General features: G+C 33.8%; 2 protein-coding genes across 4 annotated transcripts; one reads left to right on the forward strand and one right to left on the reverse strand.

Moving 5' to 3' along the window:
• The first annotated feature begins 503 nt into the window (after positions 1–503).
• LOC7455178 (fatty acid amide hydrolase) lies at positions 504–8690 on the forward strand. 2 transcript variants are annotated; one of them, XM_024601067.2, is made up of 20 exons: positions 504–1049; positions 1761–1870; positions 3164–3224; positions 3444–3631; positions 3871–4000; positions 4208–4285; positions 4399–4546; positions 4739–4851; positions 5302–5377; positions 5479–5550; positions 5662–5716; positions 5842–5913; positions 6034–6114; positions 6288–6391; positions 6482–6574; positions 7324–7392; positions 7578–7642; positions 7765–7826; positions 7900–7995; positions 8241–8366. In XM_024601067.2, exons 1-20 carry the CDS (start codon positions 950–952, stop codon positions 8262–8264), a joined length of 1797 nt encoding a protein of 598 aa, XP_024456835.1. In that variant the 5' UTR covers positions 504–949; the 3' UTR covers positions 8265–8366. The 2 variants fall into 2 exon arrangements, with proteins under 2 accessions (XP_024456835.1, XP_002306283.1); XM_002306247.4 differs by having other exon boundaries at positions 506–1049; positions 8352–8690.
• A 2419-nt stretch (positions 8691–11109) lies between these two features.
• LOC7455179 (filament-like plant protein) lies at positions 11110–16907 on the reverse strand. 2 transcript variants are annotated; one of them, XM_024601868.2, is made up of 5 exons: positions 16745–16907; positions 16194–16366; positions 14593–14773; positions 12816–14173; positions 11110–11675 (listed from the first exon to the last, which is right to left on the reverse strand). In XM_024601868.2, the coding sequence occupies exons 2-5, from the start codon at positions 16302–16304 to the stop codon at positions 11307–11309; spliced, it is 2019 nt and encodes a 672-aa protein (XP_024457636.2). In that variant the 5' UTR covers positions 16305–16366; positions 16745–16907; the 3' UTR covers positions 11110–11306. The 2 variants fall into 2 exon arrangements, with proteins under 2 accessions (XP_024457636.2, XP_024457637.2); XM_024601869.2 differs by lacking the exon at positions 16745–16907 and adding an exon at positions 16569–16738.
• Between the last annotated feature and the right edge of the window lie 5504 nt (positions 16908–22411).

The following is a 22411-nucleotide window of genomic DNA, read 5'->3' on the forward strand; positions in this document are numbered from 1 at the left end:
CTATTCATTTAAACAATGAAACTCCACAAAACAGACAATCATCTAACGGTTAGATGGCTTTTTTTGCACTTCTAGCCATCATTGGTTTCCAAATGAATCCAGAGGGGCACTGCTCTTCATTAAACTCCCCAAGAGATTTTCTTCTGTTCTTTAAGTTTGCTGGATTCAGTTAGCTAAGTTAATCCAGTTTAATTTTCTTAAAAGATATCGTTTTGGTTTTTCTATACAAAAGCTATAAAACGACATTATTGTAGATAAATTTATAAAAATAAAATTCCTTAAATTTGACTTCCTTGTTTCTGCAGATGTTTTTCAGTGGTCATAGGAGGATGTTAGAACCATTGAAAAATACATAAAATAATTTGAAAAGTCACTTTCAACCTCGTTAACCAGCCATTGTCACCCCCTAATGACATCAATCTGCACAGCCTTTTCTTCTTCTTTTGTGTAAAAGGACAAGTGGGCTAGTATATCTACGTTTGAATTTCTTTCATTGCTTGACAAGAAACTGAGAAGACCTTGACAGAGTCACATGCAGAGGATTGAGGAATAGAGCAAGAGAAACCATTAAGCAAGAAGAAAAGAAGAAACAAACAAAATAAGCCTTTCGACTTGCAGTTTTGACCCGCCAAGCAATCTACTGTTTTAAGAAACAAGAGTTGCTGCTGACCATCCATCATCTTCTTTTATTTTCTCGACCCAAATTCATACCTTTCTTGAAAACGACTCTCTCCCTCTCTCTTCTTTTTTCTACACTTCTCGTGCCATAACTGTTTATCACTGGAGCAGTTAATATTAGCTTTCAATCAAGCACAGCATTTTTCTTATCGTTTTCGCCTTTTTGGTTTTGACTCGTCTACATGTATCTTTTGGTGGTGGCTGTGTCACTTTGTTCTTGCTAACCTCTCTCAGCACTACTGCTTCTTTGTCCAAAACCTACCACTTTCACATGGGATTGTTCAGAGCTAAAGGTGTGGTCTACAAGCCTGTGGAGAATGTTAATCTTGGCCCTGACAGTGATGAATTCTATCTGCAAGCCAATGTCAAAGGTTTTCATTTTCAATTCCATCTTCCATCATATACTTCACTTTCGATTGCTAAGGTTCTTTTGCATATAGCCTTATCACAGAAACAATCAAGGTTCAAGTTCAATATGGTAGGGTTAAGTTGATGAGTTTTTGCTGATGAGATATTTGTAGACAAGTTTCAGTGTTTTAATCTGAAGCATTGAGATTCATTTACCATTCTATCACTCTATAGGCAGAGAATCTTGAACCAACATATCATAACTATCAAGCCAACCATGGTTGGATGTTCTTTCTCGCAAAATTCTCGACTTTTTGTTAATTTGGTACTGAAACTAACTGTTTGGACAGAGATTCTATCAAGTCAGGTTGCTTGAACAGATCTTCCTGCAGCAGAGTACTTTTGTTTGTTTGATTTAAATAATGTTTACAATTTATTGATCCTGGAAACAATGATAGTGAAATCACTTACTCTAGACTAGTTTCGTTGTGCTTCAGGTCCTTTCTTCATCATTTAATTAAAACCGGTCCTTTCTTCATCATTAATTAAAACCATATTTACCAAAAGCAGAAACTTCAAGGCAAGCTATTGAAGTCTTGCTTAGTATATATGCCCTTCTGCATATGCCTATACTTGCCTGAATATATTTGTTGCAGACATATGCTTGAGTTAATTTTCATGCTGTTTGGCTAATGTGTGCATATATGCGCTAAAATTTGCGTCTGTTTCATAAGCTCCTCGCATGGCTGGATTTCCTGTCAAGATTTTCGCCTGGTTTCTCGAGTCGCGGATTTTTGGAACATTCCTGCTGTACATTTTGAAGAGAAACAATCTGATTCACAAGGTCTGTCTTTCCCATTTTTTTCATCGTGGTTTTTTTTTAGTAGTAGCTCAGTTCTTAATTTCGTTCATCTTATGAATGACCAATCATGCAATTACTAATTTGTTACATTTCCTTCCTAGTTAATTGTCAACATCTTCTTTCACTTTTGCATTTCTAGTTAATTGTCGGCATCTTCTTTCCCTTTTGCATCAAAATTTTACTAATCATTGAATATAATCAAAACCATATCAAGAAACATCACCTGTACTTTTCTGAATCATCTTTAAGGCTTAAACTACCCTAGGGTCCACATATTCCTAATTGTACATGGTAGTCGTTATTGGTGCAGCTAGGTTACGTGCATTTGCTGTCAGAGCCTTAAAACTTGTTTACATTTGTTACCCCACATGCCCCAATCCATCCACAGCTACCTTTTTCGTAACTTCACTTCAAAGCTCTCTTTTTCCTCACCAAACTTAAATCTGCAGAAGCATGTACTTAAATCTTTGTAATAATATTACCTTAAATGAAATTAAAACAAACCGATTATGATCCATTATAAGCACCTAACGTGACAAAAATTAACCACCAACAAATTATTCTGTGTCTCTTTGTAGGGGAATGGTACAAAAGAGTAATGTGTGAGTCTTAATGGTTGTACTTTTGTCTCAAAATACAGCCAGTCTATGTGAAACAAAACCTGCACTGTCTCATTCAATCTAGTTGTCAAGAGTTCCACTGGATACCTGGCAGTAGCTTTACTGTTTCCTTATTATTATTCATAGGATCCAGTCCTCTCGAATCTACTGCCCATCAGAAGAAATTTACAAGACATAATTAACTAATCATATTTTTTTGTCCAAATATACAGAATGTGTGCATAATTCATTGAAATTTATTGATGCAGAATTATATTTTCTTTTGGTATTAGAATAATTTAGAGTCAGATATTGGATTTCAAAGCGTTTTTGTTTCCAGTTAGAAATCTTACTTGCGAATGTTCTGACTAGGATTCAGCTATGAGCGCTTTTCATGTAGAATAATGTAAGCTTCCCAGTAGATATATATAGAAATGGTCTGAATTCATGAGCCATAATTCGACATCCATGTCACCTGGGGTGTCAAAAATGAAAGTCAAAATCAAACTGGCATGAACAGATATTCTATGTATACACATCTTGCAAGCTGTTCCTATGTATATTAGAATCACATTTTAAGGCCTCATTTTTCCTTCATAGCAAGGACAAGCATTTATCTCACATTGAATTTTGATATTCTATGTCAAATACTCGTGAATGCTTGCAACTCTTGCAGCTAGTTACAAATGCAGAACTGAAGGAATCGCCTGTGTACGTCCCTATGCATCCATTTGAAGGTAGGTTCACTACCTTTAAGTTTCTAACTCTTATACTATCTTTGATACTGTTCACAAGCTGTAAATTGGTTATAGTTACAGAAGAGTTAGCATTGATTACGTCTTGAAGAGGAAATTCTGGTCTTACAAGATTTAAAACAATTATACCATTATCAGCCATTTGTATTTCTTCCATTGGAGTTCCATGAGAAAGATTTTGATTTGAGTTCATCACTGCAGAGCTCAATGAACAAGAAGTCAAGCACATAGATTCTGGTCTATCACCGTCTGAGCAAGTTCAGCAGGCAATTAACTGTCTGCCTCTGCCTTCAGAGAAAATTGTAAATGGATTGAAGCCATCTTTCCGTCGCTGGACAATAATGGATTATTCTAAAGCCTACAGCTCAGGAGAAATAACTCCATGCATGGTACATCATTTCTTAGCCATTTCTTTCATGAAATGCTCTTTTCCTTTTTTGTTTGAGGTTTCAAATGTAAGCGCTGTAACTTGCGCATACATTTGAAACCTCAAAGGTCTAATTACATGATTCAAAGAATTTCTTTCAGTCTCTTTTCTTGTTGCCGACAAGTTTGTCATGTAAATTATATCAATGCAGTTTATACTGCAGTTTTCCATAAGTTCTTGATGCTTTTCTCGTTAGCACAGGTTGCAGAACAATTAGTAACTGCCATCCGTGAATCTTCCAGTCCTCCAATGGACATGGCATTTTTTATTAATTATGATGCTGAAGATATTTTAAGGCAGGCTAAAGAATCAACTCGTCGGTATGAAAGAGGTAGTCTTAATTGAAACTCATGAGTAAATCTTTGCATATGAGAATATAGCAGTTTCATTCAACCCTCTTTCCATCAATGGTGCACTGTTTATCTCGTGAAAAGTATTGGGTCTGAATTTATTGATGGTCTCATTCTTCTAGTTCACTAGTTTATATTAGTCGCTTTGAGCATGCTCTGAAACTCCTACTTGTTCTGTTTCATTCCAGGGGAGCCAATATCAGCTCTAGATGGAGTTCCAATTGCAATAAAGGATGAAATAGACTGTAGCCCTTATCCGACAACAGGTACTTCATCAATGACCATGTTGTTTTATTCGAAAAATTGCTCCACTTGATTCTTGTGCTTATAAATCTTCTTTTTCTGTGTTTTACTGATGATGTAAAATTGAATTTTCTAGGTGGGACAAAGTGGTTGCACAAATTCAGATCTTGTAAAGGTGATGCTTGCTGTGTTATGCGTCTCAGATCATGTGGTGCTGTAATTATTGGAAAAACCAATATGCATGAGCTTGGAGCTGGAACAAGTGGAATAAATCCTCACTATGGGTAAGACTAATCTTCCTTTCTCCACTGATAAATTTGAATAATATCCTACATGAAACGTTGAAACTCGTAACCCAAATACATTACGATCTCTTGTTTCTTGTAACGTCATAAATAAATTATACTTATATGTTTAACGCATCTGAAAGATTATTAAAGACAATGATGGCATTTCCATAATTATGAATGTTGTAGGGCTACTAGAAATCCATACAATCCTGGCATGATCTCTGGAGGTTCATCTAGCGGATCAGCTGCTGTGGTAGCTGCAGGACTTTGCCCTGTTGCCCTTGGTGTTGATGGGGGAGGTAATTTAAATCCATCCTTAACTGGAAAACTCTATTGTTATCAAGCTGAGTTGAAGCATTCTCACTAAACGGTAATCTTTCTTTGGTTTTATATGTAGAATAACTGAATACAGTAGCTAATCACGGAAAAAGAATAACACCTGCAATTGCCATTTCCCAGTTTATGAAGTCCATTGCCATGTCAATAGGCAGACACTAACTTCATTCTTGTTTTAACTTCCCTGCGAGTATTTTCTGTAATTCCTTGAGCTAAGAAAATAAATCTTTCTTTTCTGCAGCAACCCAAGATTTCCTATGCAATTAAAATATTTCTTAACAAGTTAATAAATTTATGTTTGATGGAAGGTTCTGACGTTTATGCCAGAAAATTCTTCAAAATTGTTACTTATAGTACCATGTATCATGTCAATAATGTCTAAATAAATACATCTTTCATCATAATGTAATCAGGATCCGTGAGAATGCCTGCAGCTCTTTGTGGTGTTGTTGGTTTCAAACCAACTTTCGGGCGTGTACCTCACTCTGGGTGAGAGCTCATTTCTAGCTTGATTTCATTTCATAAATCTTTGGATTTCTCAATGTAGATGAGTTTTCGATGTTGTGAAGATAAATTTTACATTTTTTCAGTGTTCTTCCTCTGAACTGGACAGTTGGGATGGTAGGAGTATTAGCAGGCACGATAGAGGATGCGTTTATAGTGTCAGTGTCCTCTCTTAATTTGAACTTTTTATCTGAGTTCTAAGTGTCTGTTTGGATGCCATTTTATGATTTTCATGTAGAGTATAAAGTATCTTTTTTTTTATTTTCCAGTTATGCAGCTATAAATGGCCCACTTCCTTCCCATGAAACCTCTGCTATACCGCTGGTAAGAAACTGCTCCGCAGTTTTCTTTACAGGTCTGGGAACTCTTTGAAAATGGCCTTCTAGACTATTTCAGAGTAACATCTGACAAAAGACAATCTTTTCTCTCTTTGTTTCTGAAACTATCAGCCAAAGGTATACTTCCCACTGCTGCAATCAACAAATTCAGTGTCAAACGTCATATTGGCAAGATATGGGGAGGTTAGTGGATTTCTCAACCTTGGATTCGCTATATGTTGTTGTCTCAAGTTACTTTACACGCACCGGATCATTCTTCTGATTCCTTTCTTTTATTCTTTAACCACTAAACGGGTCCCTTAGTGGTTTAGTGATTGCGGTGATGATATTAGAACATGTTGTTCCCAAGCATTGCACCAGCTTTCTGAGAAGTTTGGGTGGAAGGTATGGCAATATAATATTAAATATTTTACAAATTTTGATGAAAATAAATATATTTTCTCGAATAGTATGTTGTTGTTGTAAAGAAACTTGTTTACAATATTTTCAAGGAAGCTCTTCATTAGTTTCGTCCCTGTCCACTCTATGCTAATGTTTTATGGCCTCTTACATGCAAGACTGTAGATGTTACCATACCAGACATAGAATCAATGCGCCTCGCACATTACTTAACAATCGGATCTGAGTGCACTGCTGCACTTAGTTCTTATCTAGAGAAGTTGTATGTTACCTCTGGCTAACACATTTTCATCCTTCTTTTCAATAAAACATTTTAAAATGTGGATGATGATATTCTGTGCTCTTGAAATAGGGATAATGCAGAATCAGGATGGGATTTAAGGGTAGCACTTTGTGTATATGGTTCTTTCAGTGGTGAAGAGTATATAAAGGCTCAGAAACTCAGGTGCATTACAGCCTAAATTTATTTAATTTCTTTTATGCTTACAGTTGAAATTAAATTTGATGTTAAATCAAATGCCAGCTTCCTGTATCAGTAAATTCTGAGAATCTATCTTCAAATGCTGCAATAACATCATGATAAGCCTTCAAACGCTGCATTTTATATTAACCTTTCTGGTATTTATCTTGTGGTGACTTCTTGTTTCAAATACTCCATTACTGAAGCTTCGTGTTAAGTACATATCAATGGCAAGATTTTCTTTTCCACCCCAAATCTACACGGTACCTCTAGCGCTATTAGTTATCTATGACAAAGTAATTCTACTGTTTAGCTGGCCAGTTTTTCATTATGGTAAAGTGTCAGAGTCCTAAACACAGGTTAGTATATTCAGTTCTAGCAGCAGCGGGTTCATGCAAAAGTTGTTGAAGCTTAGGGCTATTTCCCTTCAAACCCCTGCTCGTATTCTGTAGTGAATTCTAGTATTATGTCATAATATACTTTTGTATAAATTCTATCAAAGTGTTCACAAGTCACTTTCATTGATTCTGACTTCGAGCTCATCTTTAAACTTCAATAAGCCAATCACTTGTCATCAGCATTTTGAGTCATCATCGAATACAGATGACTTCCCAGTGGAGTTTACTTGTTAGTTATTAGCCAGTCACTTACCATTTTGACTCCTACATAATTATTCATTTGGTTGTCCTCATTTCATGAATACGTGAATGATACAAGATTCTATGTATTTGCAGGAGCCGGCAGATGCAATTTCACAGGAATATATTTACAAAAGCAGATGTCATTGTCACACCGACAGTAGGGTATTGTTTTCTCCTTTTATTGGTGTTGTACACGATTCCCTATATTTGTTTTGAAGGGCTCAGGTTACTCTATATTCTTCTTGTTCTCTACTGTAAAGCATCTTGGATGTATGAAAAAGTGAAGTTTGACATCAAAATGCTCTTCCATCTTCCGATGCTTAATGTTCATCTGTTCTATAAAACAGCGTAACTGCATACCCAATTTTCGATGATGCTCTCAAGACTGGTGAGCTGGACTACATTAATGGAGGTATGAAGTTCAGGACATAACGAGATTTTAACAGAAAATGTATCAAATTGCTTTACTGTACATGAAAGTAGCCAAATACAAATACAATTGAATAATCACTCAAACCATTTTCATTGTTGCAGCTGCACTAGTTCGGTATCAGATAGCAGGAAATTTTCTGGGATTGCCAGCAGTTACCGTTCCAGTAATGATCTTTATCGCTGTCTCATCATCATCGGTATCAGTTTTCTTCTGCTAACCTGAATTATGTATGACAGGTTGGATATGACAAAAATGGGTTGCCTATCGGCCTCCAATTTATCGGAAGGCCATGGTCAGAACCAACATTGATCCATATAGCATATGCTATGCAGGTATATTATCAGGTTCTGAGATTTAGATTTTTGTATTATTTCTCTCTTTGGCCTTCAATTTGAATCTTTAAGTTTCGTATTAAAATGTTCACAAGCTTAACAGTGCAAGTATTCACAAATTTAGCCATATGCATGATATGCTATTCTAACTTTTTTCCGAATCCAGAGATGTATTTCCAAATAGCATTTAAATTGATTAATTAATCCATGGAGGAATCTTTTCTTGATCACTTGTACAATTGCAGCTAACCCTTGCAATGCTCCTGTGAGAAATGTGTTGAATCTTGAAGATCTTTTCATACGAGGCTCATGCTATTTATTCATAGAACTGATGTATCAAGTATTTTTGGTTTCAGACTCTCTGCGTTTCAAAGTACAGAAAACCACAGGTTTTCTATGATTTGCTCGAGAAAGATTAAATGGAAGAGGGTCTTTCAATTCTCAACGTGCTTCTACACCCTATCGTTTCTTCTTTATCTTGGTGAAATGTCAGAAACATTTTGGTGTGGATTACCTGTTTATCCATAGCATTTAGTCGCTGGTTATTCACATTTAAACCATGTATTTTACTTTTGTTTTTTTATATATATAAAAAAAACAATGCTGTTACATATTTATCATATTAATTATAACTAAAAGAGATCAATATTTTACTATAAACTGAATTATTATGAATTGTAAGTGCTTTTATTGTAGATTGTATTGTTCGGTACTATAGGAGAATTACTATAGACTGTGAGTGTTTTCATTGTGGATTGCATTATTTGAGTTTGCTCTTTGCTAAAAACATTGTGGGTTGGGGAGGTGTAATGGCAGAGATACCCTTACCACATAGAATTGCAGAGACTAGAGGGGGTGGGGTTGTCTTTTTGGTTGGGAAGAAAATGGTCAATTCGGATTTTGGTGGGGCTACATGACCCAGGTTGCAGACACCTGGCGCTCGGCTTCAGGCCAGGACACTACGGCCAGACCCGCACGCCTGACAGCAGCCCAGCAAATAAACACCTCGTGTTGGGGTTGTCAAGGCCTGACGTTAGGGACAGCCAGCGAGCCTGGCAGCAGCACCAAGCTGTAAACACCTAGCATTGGGCTGCCATGCCCCAGGAGTTAGGAAACCCGCACGCCTTGCTGAAGACCTGACGACCAGGTCTGCATGCCCACACGCATGGGTCTGCAGGCCCCGCGTTGGGTGAAGACCCAGGCGAGCATGGGGTCTGCAGCCTAGCGCGCCTGACTCTGCAGAACCGCTTGCTGGTTGCAAACCTGCACGTTGGGGTCTCTTCTGACCCACGCCTTAGGTTCGCATACTCGGGCGGCTAGGTCTGCAAACCCTGCAGAGAAGAAAAATGAAAAAATAATAATAACAATTATTATTATTATTATTATCATTATCGTTAATAATTTTTTAAAAAAACAATTATTACTATAAAAACTTTAGCTAGACAAGTTCATTATTATTATTAATATAATAAATATTATTATTTGTATTCTAAATATTATTACTTTTATTATAATTAAAAGTAGTAGTATTAAAATATTATTATTTGTGATATAAATATTATGATTTTTATTATAATAAATATTAAAAATAATATTATTTTTATTATAATTTGTATTATAATTAATATTATTCATATAATAATTAATAAATTTGTAGAAAATATTATTAATATTGAAAAACAATAATAAATTTGATTTAAAGGGTAAAATTAAGAATTATTATTACTATTGTTATTATCATTACCTGATTTTAAAAAAAAATATTACTACCATCAAAGAAAAACATAAAAAAAAATTTAAAAGATTGAAAAATAAAAGCACGGATAAGTTAAATATTATTATTAATATTATTAAAATTACAATAAATATTATTACTATAAAAAAAAAAAAACATAGATTTGATTTTAAGGATAATCAATTATTATTATTATTGTTATTATTACTACTACTACTACTACTAACTAGGGGTGATTATTTTTGGTTCGGTTCGGTTTTTATCAAAAAAAGTAACCAAACCGAAAATTTTTTTTTTGAAAAAAAAAACCGAAACCGAACCGAAACCGGGTCAAACCGACCGGTTTCGGTTCGGTTCGGTTCGTTTTTTTAGGGCAAAAACCGGTTCAAACCGGTTTGGCTCGGTTTTTCGATTTTGGCTCGGTTTTTTTCGGTTTGGCTCGGTTTTTTCGGTTTGGCTAGGTTTTTTTCCGGTTTTTTGTCGGTTTCGGTTCGGTTCGGTTTTTTTGGTTTTTGGTTATAAAACCGAAATCAAACCGAACCGGCCGGTTTTTTTAAAAATTTAATCGGTTTTTTTTTTCGGTTCGGTTTTTTCAGTTATTTTTTTTCCGGTTTTCTCGGTTTAATCGGTTTTCCGGTTTTTTTGCTCACCCCTACTACTAACTTGTGCCAGGCATATCTTTCAGACTCAAGAAACTTAGGGTTGGAAGGTTCGTCTGACCCAAGTTGCTTGGGAGAGGCAAGGGCACAAATCCAAGTCTCTTGGGTCTTCCAACCCCGCCAGGGCCAAGTCACTTGGGTCAGGTGTCTAAATTCAAAGCTATTGGGTCCGGTGTCAAGCTATTGGGTCCGGTGTCCGGATCCAAGGCCCTTGGATCTTGCGTCCCGACTCAAGTTTAAAGAGTCCAGATTACAGTTAGACCTAAGATTCTTGGGTCTGTAATAATAAAATGTCCAAAGTTCTTTGGTCTTTTTTTATAGATAAACCCAACACTCTTAAATTTTATATTTTTTTAATATTTTTTATGGGAAAAAAAAAGTATGCCTCGAGACACCTAACTAGTTAGTATATAAAAGCAATCAAGAAAACTAAACCTCGTCTTTTTTTCACCTCTCCAAAACAGCCAAACCGCACAGATCATTTTGTTCTTTTTTCGTTGCAAATTCCCTATTGGATTGTTGCTTTCGTCTTTATAACCAGCCAAACAGGTGTGAGAAGCCACGAGACCTCGTCAGTTCAAGAGGAATACATCCATGTTTGTCGAAGTTTCTAACATGCGTGTGGATACACGCAAATGCAAACCCATACACGCGAACACTTGCACACAGGGATAGGGATGTGCAATGTATAAACGTATGAATCTGAAAGGCACCAAATGATAGCAGGAAGAACATTATTTCTTATGTATAAATATATTTTTCCATGGATGATCTGTTTGTGCAAGAGGTGATATGTATATAAATACAACTGCAGATTCAAAAGAAGGAATCTGCATTTTTTTTATGACAAGAATGAATGCTTTACAATGGAAAACTTATTACCTAGTGGATTCCTTAAATGTTATTTTTAACATATACTAGTTTTCATTTGGAGCCCTACTCTGACCTCTGGGGAAAAACTTTCCAAACCCACTTCGGGTTTTTTCAGAAACAAAGCTCGAGTTTAATGATAATGACGACTCCCAATCACCGCCATTCTTTAATCTTAAAGCACCTCCGGTGACTTGGATAGCCTCAGAATCTCTACCTGAAGATTGATTTCCAAGATCTAATCTCCAGCGTTCACCATTCTCATGATCCTTTGATTCTTCACTACTGACATCCGATGATTTATCAGAATCAAGCAGGTCTTCCAAAGTTGCAAGAGATTTCAATTGAAGACCAAGAGAAGATATGGTTTTCTGGCACTCGGCAAGTTTACTTGCAGCAACAGCTAGCTCTTTCTCCTGCGCCATGAAACAGAAGATATGAATACCAAATTAAGAAAGCAGGTTTTTTAGCAAATTACTCCTGTTCTTTAACCCAGTTATGTTTAACAGATCAAGTCATGATTAGCGTGCATCCAGATATACAAAGATTTTAGGTATCTCACATCAATCATAACTGTGATACCAATTGGTTTTTACAAGACCGAATATGATTCTGACAAAGGATGTCGTTGAAAAATTCATGAAAGGAAATCTGAAAGTGGCTTTGAAACCTTTTTTTTTCTTGTAAAGGTAAAACTGCACGTTTTAATGGAAATTAATCCAAAAGCATGATAAAGAAAATATTTTAATCTCTTCGAGATATCGTTTCTAATAATTTAATCAAGTGGCTAACTAAAAGAAAATTATTGAAAAGAACAAAAGTGCAACAGGGACCATTGCTTTTGTAGAACATTTGCAATATGGAAGTTAATTTGAAATGGACAATGAGTATAAGATATTAGATGGAGAGACTTGAGTTTGCAAAATTTAAGTTTAAATGGCTTGTAAATCGGCAAGCAAGAGGGAATATCAACAATGGTATTTCTAGTCTAAACATTCCCTCTCATGAGACTTTGAAATTTGAAAAATAAATAAATAAATAAATACCAGTTGAATTATCCCAGAATGCAGATCACTATGAAAGAATTCAGGACATTTTTATTCCAGAAAAGTACAGTGACGGTAGGTTTATTTATCAATTAAATTCCACAATTTGGGTTTTGCATATAACAATGCAGGGAAAAGGTGAGTTTGAATCTTCATTTTATAGCCTTGTATTTTTCACAATACATTTGCCATTCTGTCAAGCATTGGCTTTAAATGGTCAAATAACAAACAAGCAATAAAAATTTGTGAATTCACAAAATCAATGTTTTAAAGAAATCTGTTATGTGTTCTAATTGGTGAGCTTCACGCCACAATTTAGTTGACTTGGCTTGCTATAAGTTGCTGTAACAGAGTATTGCGGCAAAGATGAAAAATGCAAGGGGATCAATATGTATTGCAGTTTTAGGCACCAAAGACCATGTAAGTGGACTCAATTAAAATTAAATGCAACGTTTATGAATTTGAAATGGGAATAGATATCGAGCTTCAAGTGAGTCTTAAGATACTGACCTGTGTTATCTTCAACTCTTCGTTAAAGCTGGCAATACGCTTGCGCTCAATCTCATGCTGGAGCTCAACTTCACATTTCATTTTTGAGAGCTCATCCTCCAACTCCTGGCTCTTTGCAGCATTTTCAGCTGACAAAGCACGCTCCTTCTCAACCTCTGCATCTAATGAAACAATTTTAGAAAGCAAGGTTTTGATCTCAGCTTCAGCAATTCTGAGTTGTGATTCTGTCTCTTTTCTCTTTGAATCAGATCGCATTATCTCTTCCTCTCTAGCTTGTCTTGATTCATTTGCAAGAGTCAACAGATCTTGCAGCTCCTCCATCTTTGCATCTGCTTCCTTCAGCTGACTCCTTAATGTCTCAAGCTGCCTCTGGCATTCAGTCAAGGCCATTTCTGATTTAAATTTTTCTTCTTCCATCTTATCCAACTTCTCCTCCAGTTCAGTAGTCCTGTTAATGATGGATTCAAGTTCTTCTTTCAATGGGTTTCCACTACCATTTCCTTTATCTGATACAGGTCCTGCCTCAAGGTAAGAAATTCCACTTTCTGTATCTAGCAAAGCTGCAAGTCTTTCCATTTCCAGAAAATCATCCATGAGATTAATTTCTAAAGAAGGGGCCATTACGTTTCTTCCAATAGGCCTCTGCTTCTTGGATTGATCAAGTTCGGTAGCATGAGCACATGCCCATGAGTCAGAGCAAATTTGATCACATTCATTCATTTCCAAGCCGCTCCTCTTGCATGAATCACTTTCAATTGCCAGTAGCCTCTCCCCATTATCGGATTGGCTGTCTGTGAAAGACTCAGCACAAATTGAAGAGGCTGTTAAAGATTTATGATCATTAGCAGCTGATGCTTTACGAGCAATGGCTTTCAACTTGCGACACTCAGCTTCAAGTTTAGCAAGCTTCTTTATACTTTCCAGTTGTAGTTTGCTTGCTGTTTCAGCAGCCTGGGTGCTCAAGTCCCTCTCCAAAATTCTAACCTGTATCTCCTCAGCTCGAGAAAAGAGCTCACGCTTAAGGGACAAATTCTCTTTCTCTACAGCATTAAGCTTTTGCCATAACTCAGAATCAGCTGACACAGTGGCATCACTTTTTGCAGTTTGAAGTCGAGCCTGGAGCTCAATGAGCTGGGCCTCAAGCTCAGACTTTGTTGATTCCCGTTCGCAAATTTTCTTGGTAACAGCTTCATTGATCCTTCTCTCTTGCTCTTCTCTTGATTGTCTTAGCTGCCTCACACACTCCTTAAGTGCTGCATCCAGATGAGAAACTCTATCTTCAAGTCCAGAGTTCTTCTTAGTACCAGCCTCAATTTGTTGCTTTAAAGCTGACAGTTCTTTTTCAGCTTTCTCCCACCCTAGAATTTGAGGCAGAAAAATTAATAATAGCTGATAATACAGATATTTGAAGAAGGTTATAGATCGCATCCTAATTAGGATAAGAAAAGGGATGGTGTTGGAAAAAAAAATAATAAAAAGAGGTTTGTGGACAATCTCTAAAAAATGCCATCGATTGTTTTCTTTTACTTTTTTGTTTTTTTTTTAATGGCCGGGTTACACCATAGAGAAAAGCCCTCCTTCAGCTTTAATCCCTCCCTGCTCTTATACCTATATCATGGGAGGGATTTAACTGGTATCTCGGAACAACACTAGCTTTACAAACTGGGGTGGCCTTGATATATATTTTTTATTTAACAAGTTTGTATTCTTCTAATTTAGAAGAAACCAAACACTAGCTCAACCTTGAATGAGAGCAGGAAAAAAATGGAATAAATACCTGAAACTGCTTCTTCTGCAACTTTGGCATGCTGCTTTACCAACTCTTCTTTGGCACTAAGGTTCAGGAGAGCAGCAGATAGTTTATCTGTTAAGGTCCTCACATTGTCTCTAATGTCTTCATCAGTAAGTAAAGCTTCAGATGTAACTTCTGGTGATTGAGGATTATGAGTTGGATATACCTTTGCCAAGAAGAAAGAAAGAAAAATCAGAATTTCTCCAGCATCAATTAAAACAAGGACACAATGATATAATAGAGAATCAATAAGACAATAAGATATTCAATTCTCAGTTTCAAAAGCTTACCAGAGTTTTTATATAGATACAGGAAAAGGAGTGGGCATCCTTTTAATAAGAATAGGAATTCCATCCTACTAAACAGAACCTAAAATGAAACTAAATTGATTGTAGAGAGTTAAACTGCAGGTGCCAGCCTAATAAATTAAGATTCACAGAACAAAAATCATCATCCCTGATCCATGTAGAATCAGGATGGTGAAGAGACTAAGTGGGTGATGTAATATGAAGATTCAAGCCAAGCGGAATTCTATTGGTTAAGATTCAAAAAGTATAGGTATCCTCATAGACAACTGCTCAAGTGATCGTAAATACCCATTTCACCTTCAGAATGGAAAGGAACATTTTTAAAATATGGATATGGTCCCACATGAAACTGCTGTTAATTCTAATTGTGCTTCTTCTTCTTCCACTGAAACTGAATGGATGATGCATGCCTTGCAGAGCAGATGCAATCCATACTAGAGCATATTTCAGATGGTTGAAGAAATTTTTTTGGGCAAGTTTGAAATTATTTTTAGCTATGTCCAAGAAGTTTCAAGTCAAGTAGGAGCTAGCCCCAGCAACATCCAAGAATCCGTAGAGCAAGTATTAAACCGTGTTCAATCTTCACATCACAATGAGGAGGGTAGCAGACAGCAACACTACAAGTGAAGAGCCTGAGCAACTAGCAGACATTAAAGAAGATGCTGACGAAACTTTATGAAAGAGATGGGATTGTTGGAACTGCAAAGAGTTCAAGGAATTGAATTCACTATTCAAACTTTACTCCCTCTATTAAGGAGAAGATGGACTCAAGCCTAGGCCATAGATTCATACTAGTCAATTTAGAAATGCTCATTTATATCTGAATTGCTTCAGCCAACCTCCAGAATTAAAGCTGTAGAAAAAAATGCTCATAATTTTTTGCAGTGATATTCTGTCAGAAGGCAAAACCAAACAAGCACTTCAAGCGAGCAACACCTTCACGGCCTAACAAGACAATACAAAATAAGAAGGATTCTGCTTGGAGGTGCGGGAAGAAACTATCCTAGGATAAGAACAGCAGGATTCGTTTGGGAAATTTCTTTTGAGAGTATTTTTTGTGAACTCAGAAAGATGAGCAAAAGGACATAATTTGAGACCAATCTTAAGAGTGACAGGACATGACAAATACGGCACAAAAAGAAAATCCTAAATTGGGAAAATCCATTCCAATATCCAAAGATCACTCCCATTTGCTCTTCTTTCTCTCTTTTTTCAATTAACAAAGAGGTTCAAGGGGTAGCAATGCGCAAGAAACTCAAAACCCAAAATTGAACCAACCTGATCATCAGAGAATCTTTCAGAATGAGAAGAGATGGATCCTGAACTCTCTGTCTCCCCAGGACTCTTCTCTGAAGACTTCCTTCTCCATAACCAACTCCTCCTGTCCATCTCCAATGCCACCAAAGCATCACTATCCCCTCTCACAAAAATCCATTATTTTCATTGTGTAGCTACAAATAAACACAAACACCCAGCATCATTAAAGAAAAAACCAACAATCTTAATCCTAAGATATGACCACCAAACCAAGTGTCTGCTTTGAAAACTCAGTAGTTCAAGGATACCAAACAATGTAAGCAAGCAAACGGAAGAGGTCAAATCCAACTGTTACAAGCAAATAAAAATGAGTAAACTTTTTGGTAAAATCTTAACTTTGCTTTGAATTCACTCTCCACAACCAATCTAAAAACAACGTCTCAACTTTTTGCAGAAAATCATGTTCATCCAAAGATGGATATTATTGATAACCCTTTTAAAGCTTGGTTCTTTATCTATCAGCAATTACTTGAGACATAAAGTTTTGAACAACTCATCAACTGGGCACCTACCAAATCCCCAAGTTTTACGCCATGAAATGAGTGTCATGGAAATAAAGAAGAAAGCCGTAGATGGATAGAGAGAGAGTCAGAGAGGACCGCATGAGAAAAGCTCTACACTGCCTAGTAGCCAATAATAGCCCCATTTCTCTTCAACAAAAATATCTATCTAACAAAATTAAGGCACCGATTGTTTTTTCCGTGCAGGATCGCTTCTGAAAAGATTTAAAGTTTTTTTTTAATTATATTTTTAAATAGTTATAATATAATGATATTAAAAAATATATTATTTAATATATTTTTATTAAAAAAATACTTTGAAAAATAAAAAAAATAACAAATAATAGTTAAGACAATAATACTTATCTCAAAAAATAAAAAAGTTAAAATTATTAAATTATTAAAACAACTAAAAATCATGATGGCGGTTTAACGATTTAATATATTGTTTTAATTATTTTATATTAATTTTGATTCTTCGTTCAAGTGATTAGTGTTAACTATATAAAATGGATGCGAGTTTAACTTTAAAAGGTCTGTTTATAGGTTATGATTGTTTTTTAAAATATTTTTTATGCTGAAATGCATTAAAATAGTATTTTTTTTATTTTTTAAAAAACTTATTTTTGAGATCAGCGCATCAAAACGATCCAAAACATATAAAAAATTTAATTTTTAACAAAAAATAAATTAAATTTTTAAAAACATGATTTGCACCGCATTCCCAAACGTTATCTTTGTGTCTTCATTTGTGTTTTTTTAAAACGCAATTAAACTTTTTTTTGTTTGTTTTTTTATATTTCTAGAATTTTTTTAATTTTATTATTAAATATTAGGTTAATGGTAATCAATTTTAATATATTTTATCATAGAATAAAGTATAATATAATAATTGGAGTCAATAAAATTTATAACCCAATTCAGAATTTAGTAAAGTGATTAAATATTAATTAAACAATCTAGTCAGTTTTTCAATTTTAAACTATTATATTAAATTTAATAATAATACCAAAACAATCTTGACCGTCTAAATATTATTTTTTTACTATCCAAATTTTGGGTCCATGCGATAAACCAGTGAGTTTGAGGTTTCTATAAAAATAAAGAAGGGAGATTTTTTGGATAAAATATTGACCGATGAAAAAAAGTTGAATAGCAAAGAACACAAACTGTGCAGGAAGATCTGAGGAATGTCGGTATAAAATGCAGCTGTTTAAATCGCCAGATTTTTTTTTTTTTTTTGTGATATTTTGAGAATCTCTTCTTTTCAAGATTTTGATATTTTTGTTTTCTTTATTCTATTAATTAACGAGAAGTAGTAAAAAAAAATAGTGTAGGGCCAACTGGAAGACTAGAGATATTGTCCTACATTAATTTTTTGATAGTAACAGGCGAAAGAATAAAAAAGTGAAATTAATTATTGTATTTTTTAAATAGACTTTTTTATTTGATTATTCAAATAAAAAATGGCTTTATTCCCTTCGATTGATGTTGGGATGTGAGTGCCCGTTGCCTGGTTACATGTCCTTCTCTCGTTTTCTTCTTTCCCATGCTTCCTTGAATAAAAAAAAAAGAAAAAGAAAAACAATATTAATTCTGGAAATATTTTATCTTCAAGGTTGTAATTATTGCTTAATGGTTTCAAAACACCATGTAAGCAAAATTTATAGTACCATGCATGCATGATTTTTTTTTTAGTTTAATGTTGGTATCTGGACCAGTTTACGCGTTCCTCGACTAATCTTACGGATCCTGAAGTTAACGACCATATAAGTCTTTAATGGTCTTGAGGTTTGTGAGACTCGAACTGGTGATTTTTAAGGAACAAACTTAGAATCTGAACAGTTAAGCTACACCCCGTAGAGTTTGATATTATACTATAATGTGGTGTTTGTAGCATGTATTAATCATTTGAAGGTATAAAAAATGAATAATTAGAAGTTTTCTTCTTCTTCTTCTTTGTATTCTTGATCGAGCGGATACGTGTGAGGTTGATGGGATTTTTTTGTCGTGGAAATGCAACCTGCGGATAAAATATATTCGAAATGATGAATGGTGGCGTTAGGGCTGAGCATTTCTGATTCGGTCTGGTTTTGAATCAAAATAAACAACCAAACCGAATTATTTTTTTTAATTTTTTGAACCGAACCGAACCGAAAATCGGTTCAAACTGATTAATTTCAGTTCGGTTCGGTTTTTTTCCCTTCCAAACCGGTTCAAATTGATAATTAGTGACTGGGAAGACGAACCCGATGTCTTTCTTCTCATCTCCTCGTTTAGAACATCACTCTTAGCTAAGTCATTGATATTACACCATTAGAGGCTGAGTTAGACAGTGACATTCTAAACATCTCCTATAAGTTTGGTAAACTTTCAAGAAGTCATAATCCATGTATCTCATCATCAAAGTTAATACCCATTGCAGTCAACTCGTTAATAATTCCTTGAAACTTGTTAAAGTGATGTTTCATCTTGGTATCTCAATGATATCATCTGCTTTATCGCATATAACTTTAGGTTTACAGAGAGTAAAGGGAATCAAAGCAAAACAGAGACTAAAGTGAGAGTAAAGGGAGAGATATGCAGAGAAAGGAGTAAAGTGAGAGTAAAGGGAGGGAGATATATGCAGAGAAAGGGGGGTGGGGCGGCTGATGGCTAAATGTGACTTTAGGGTTAGAAAACATTGTATTTATAGTTGGTTTTTTTTTAAGTGCTGGCTGGTTGAACCGGCTCGGTTTGGTTCAATCGGTTTCAAACTTTAGAAACCGAAATCGAACCGAACCGGAATTTTTTTGTGATTTTTTAATCGGTTAATTCGGTTTTTTTTTCAGTTCGGTTTTTTTAATTATTTTTTTCCGGTTTTTTTGGTTTAATCGATTTATCGGTTTTTTTGCTCACCCCTATATGGCGTTATGCATAGCATTTCTCATTGTAAAAAAGTTACTTGCCATGGAAAGCATTTTTTTATGAAATTTTTTATTTATTGTTATTTTTTTAAGAATGGATATTTTAATTTGAGATCTTTTAAATAAGATATCAATATAAAGAATTTGAGCTACATCTCATTGAAAAAAAAATACTTACTATATCAATATTTCACAAGATTTTTTTTTTTAAAAAAAAAGACCTTAGCCTTTGATTACCTTTTCCACCCTTAAAATTTTAATAATAATAATAATTTATAGAAAACAATAATATTTATTAAAACAGGTGTACACGTGTGATTTAAAAAAAAATTCAATGACCAGATGAAAAATTAAAAGAGCGTTTGGGAATGCGATTGAAACCACGTTCCCTTAAATTTCAAAAAAAATTTATGTTTTCATATTATTTTGATGTTGATCTCAAAAATAATTTTTAAAAAATAAAAAAAATATTATTTTAATAAATTTTTAAACGAAAAACATTTTAAATTGCTACCACAATTCTAAACAAACAATAAATAAAGGATTTCCCATCATTTATCCGAAATTTCATGATTAAAAAAAACAGAAGACAGAAAAAAGAAAGTTGTAATAGTTGATTGAAGGGCATTACTCACTGCATCTAAAAATTTGGGTGCCAACTCAAAGGAGAATATTTTTTTCAGTTTTCTATTTTTATTTTTATTTTTGTCATTTTTTTATGATTTAAACATTATCATTTACTTGATTTTAAATTTATTTTTATAAATTATTTGATTTACTTTCTATAAAATTACTATAATCTTAAATAAATATCTTGACATTTAATTCTTGTTCGGTTTTACAAATGCTTATTCTTGTTATCATATAATTAATTAAAAAATAATTTAAATAATAAAGTTTTTAAATTGAATAGAGTCCATAACACAAAATCATAAATTTAATGGGTTAAGCTTCAAAATTCAGATCGATCTAATATATTGTCATTACAATATTAAAATAAAAGGTCATATTGATTTAAATTTTTGTAGTCAAATAATTTTTTTTTTGCAATAAAAGTTGCTAACTTATTAAGTTGGGTAAGTCATATCAAAATAACTCTTATATAATTTAATTTAAATTATGATCAATTAAGGAATCAAATTAAAAGATTTAAAAGCTAATAACCTAAATCAGATTTAGTAATAATATCAAATAATTAAAAGTGAACTAAAACTTTTGTTCCTTTCAAATGTTTTTATTATTATTTCAACGCCATCTTAACGAGGCCATGAACTAGTTTCTAATATAGTTTAATTGGTTTAATGGTTCTTTTAATATTATTTGATATAATGGTACAATGTGTTTTTATAAATTTTTTAGATTTTTTTGTTTTAAATTAATCTTTTATGTTTGTTTGAATCGTTTTAATATATTCCTAAAAAAACATTTTAAAAATTAATCTATCCAAACATACCCTTCATGAGTCCTGACATTCGACAATTTAGATAAAAAGAATTAGTCGAGATACACACAATCTGATCCGAATACCCTCGTTAATAAAAAAGAGTGAGAGATAAATTGGCATCTAAAGCATGATTATAATCCTATTTAATTGGTTTTATTGTTGATAGTATGCCTGGGGAGGGATCATTTATATCTATCCCTTTCCTTCTTTCACTGGTCTCCTGTCCATCCCTCCATTGAACATCTACTCATTCATGTGCCACTGCATAGTGCAGCATGGTCGCGAAACTTTGGTGATCCACAGATGTGAGATGAGATGATATTATTTTAAGAAATTAAAGGTGGGTGTGTGGGCGGTCTAGATGCACCAAATTGTTTTCTTAAATAGCCCTTTAAATTTTATCCTACTTTAAAAAAATAATAATAATATTAGAACACAATTCTCTTCAAATAAATTTATTAGAAAAATGATATTCAAGGAATTATTCAATCGTGTCATCGTTTAAGAAGAGTAAAGCTTTTTATAACATTATTAACAATTAATTTATGAATAATTATATATTAACCTAGTATATAGATTTTTTTAAAGAAAACATTTATCATTAATATTTAATAAAAACAATATATATATTTTTTTAATTATAACTTTGTATATGGTTTTCTCAAATTTATTTTTCTTATTTTTTTTCATGTCAGTGCATAGAAATAATCAAATCATGATTTTAAATTTTTTAAATAAAAGCTTTCTTTCACGATCGAATAAGATTTTATTTAAGAAAACAATGTTTCTCACAAAAAAAACATATGTTTTCCTCGAAATAGAAAAAATACATGAATAAAGAAAATGAATTTTTTAATAAAAAAATATTTTTTCAATTGAAGATTTTACAATATGTTCTTCTAATTGTCATCACTTGTTATTTAATAAATCATGTTTCTAATATAAAAAAAAACATTTCATGACCAAAACAAAACAAATGAATGTATTTTTTCATAAATATTTATTTTAATTACAATATAATGAAATAAAACTAGATTCTGAAAATCGATTGATGCACTATAGCCTAGTTTAATCTAAATCAAGATCAGGAACATAGACAGACATGAAATTGATTTTGATGAATTTTGATACAAAGCGTCGAAGTTCAGTACATAGAAAGATCGGGCAAAAAGTTTTTTGTCCTCTCCCAGGAGAAAAGCCTTTTTTATATTCTATTTATATTGTTTGGCAGATTTCATGAGCAGCGAACTCTCACCAACAGCGAAAAGAGGAAGAGGGGCAAATTATTGGATCTGTGGCTCTTTTTGTCAATGGTGCTGACGTGACGTG

Source organism: Populus trichocarpa, chromosome 5 (genome assembly GCF_000002775.5).
Source record: "Populus trichocarpa isolate Nisqually-1 chromosome 5, P.trichocarpa_v4.1, whole genome shotgun sequence".
NCBI classification, from domain to species: Eukaryota; Viridiplantae; Streptophyta; class Magnoliopsida; order Malpighiales; family Salicaceae; genus Populus; species Populus trichocarpa.

Excerpts from the sequence above, each read along its gene's own strand:
- LOC7455179 (XM_024601868.2), bottom strand. The coding sequence starts at position 16,304 with ATGGACAGGAGGAGTTGGTTATGGAGAAGGAAGTCTTCAGAGAAGAGT. Across the intron at positions 14,174-14,592 it reads TGCAGAAGAAGCAGTTTCAG|GGTGGGAGAAAGCTGAAAAA; the intron begins GTATTTATTCCA and ends CTCAAATTCTAG. Across the intron at positions 11,676-12,815 it reads AAGAGTTGAAGATAACACAG|GAGAAAGAGCTAGCTGTTGC; the intron begins GTCAGTATCTTA and ends TTCATGGCGCAG.
- LOC7455178 (XM_002306247.4), top strand. The coding sequence starts at position 950 with ATGGGATTGTTCAGAGCTAAAGGTGTGGTCTACAAGCCTGTGGAGAAT. Across the intron at positions 1,050-1,760 it reads TCTGCAAGCCAATGTCAAAG|CTCCTCGCATGGCTGGATTT; the intron begins GTTTTCATTTTC and ends CTGTTTCATAAG. Across the intron at positions 7,827-7,899 it reads TGCCAGCAGTTACCGTTCCA|GTTGGATATGACAAAAATGG; the intron begins GTAATGATCTTT and ends TATGTATGACAG.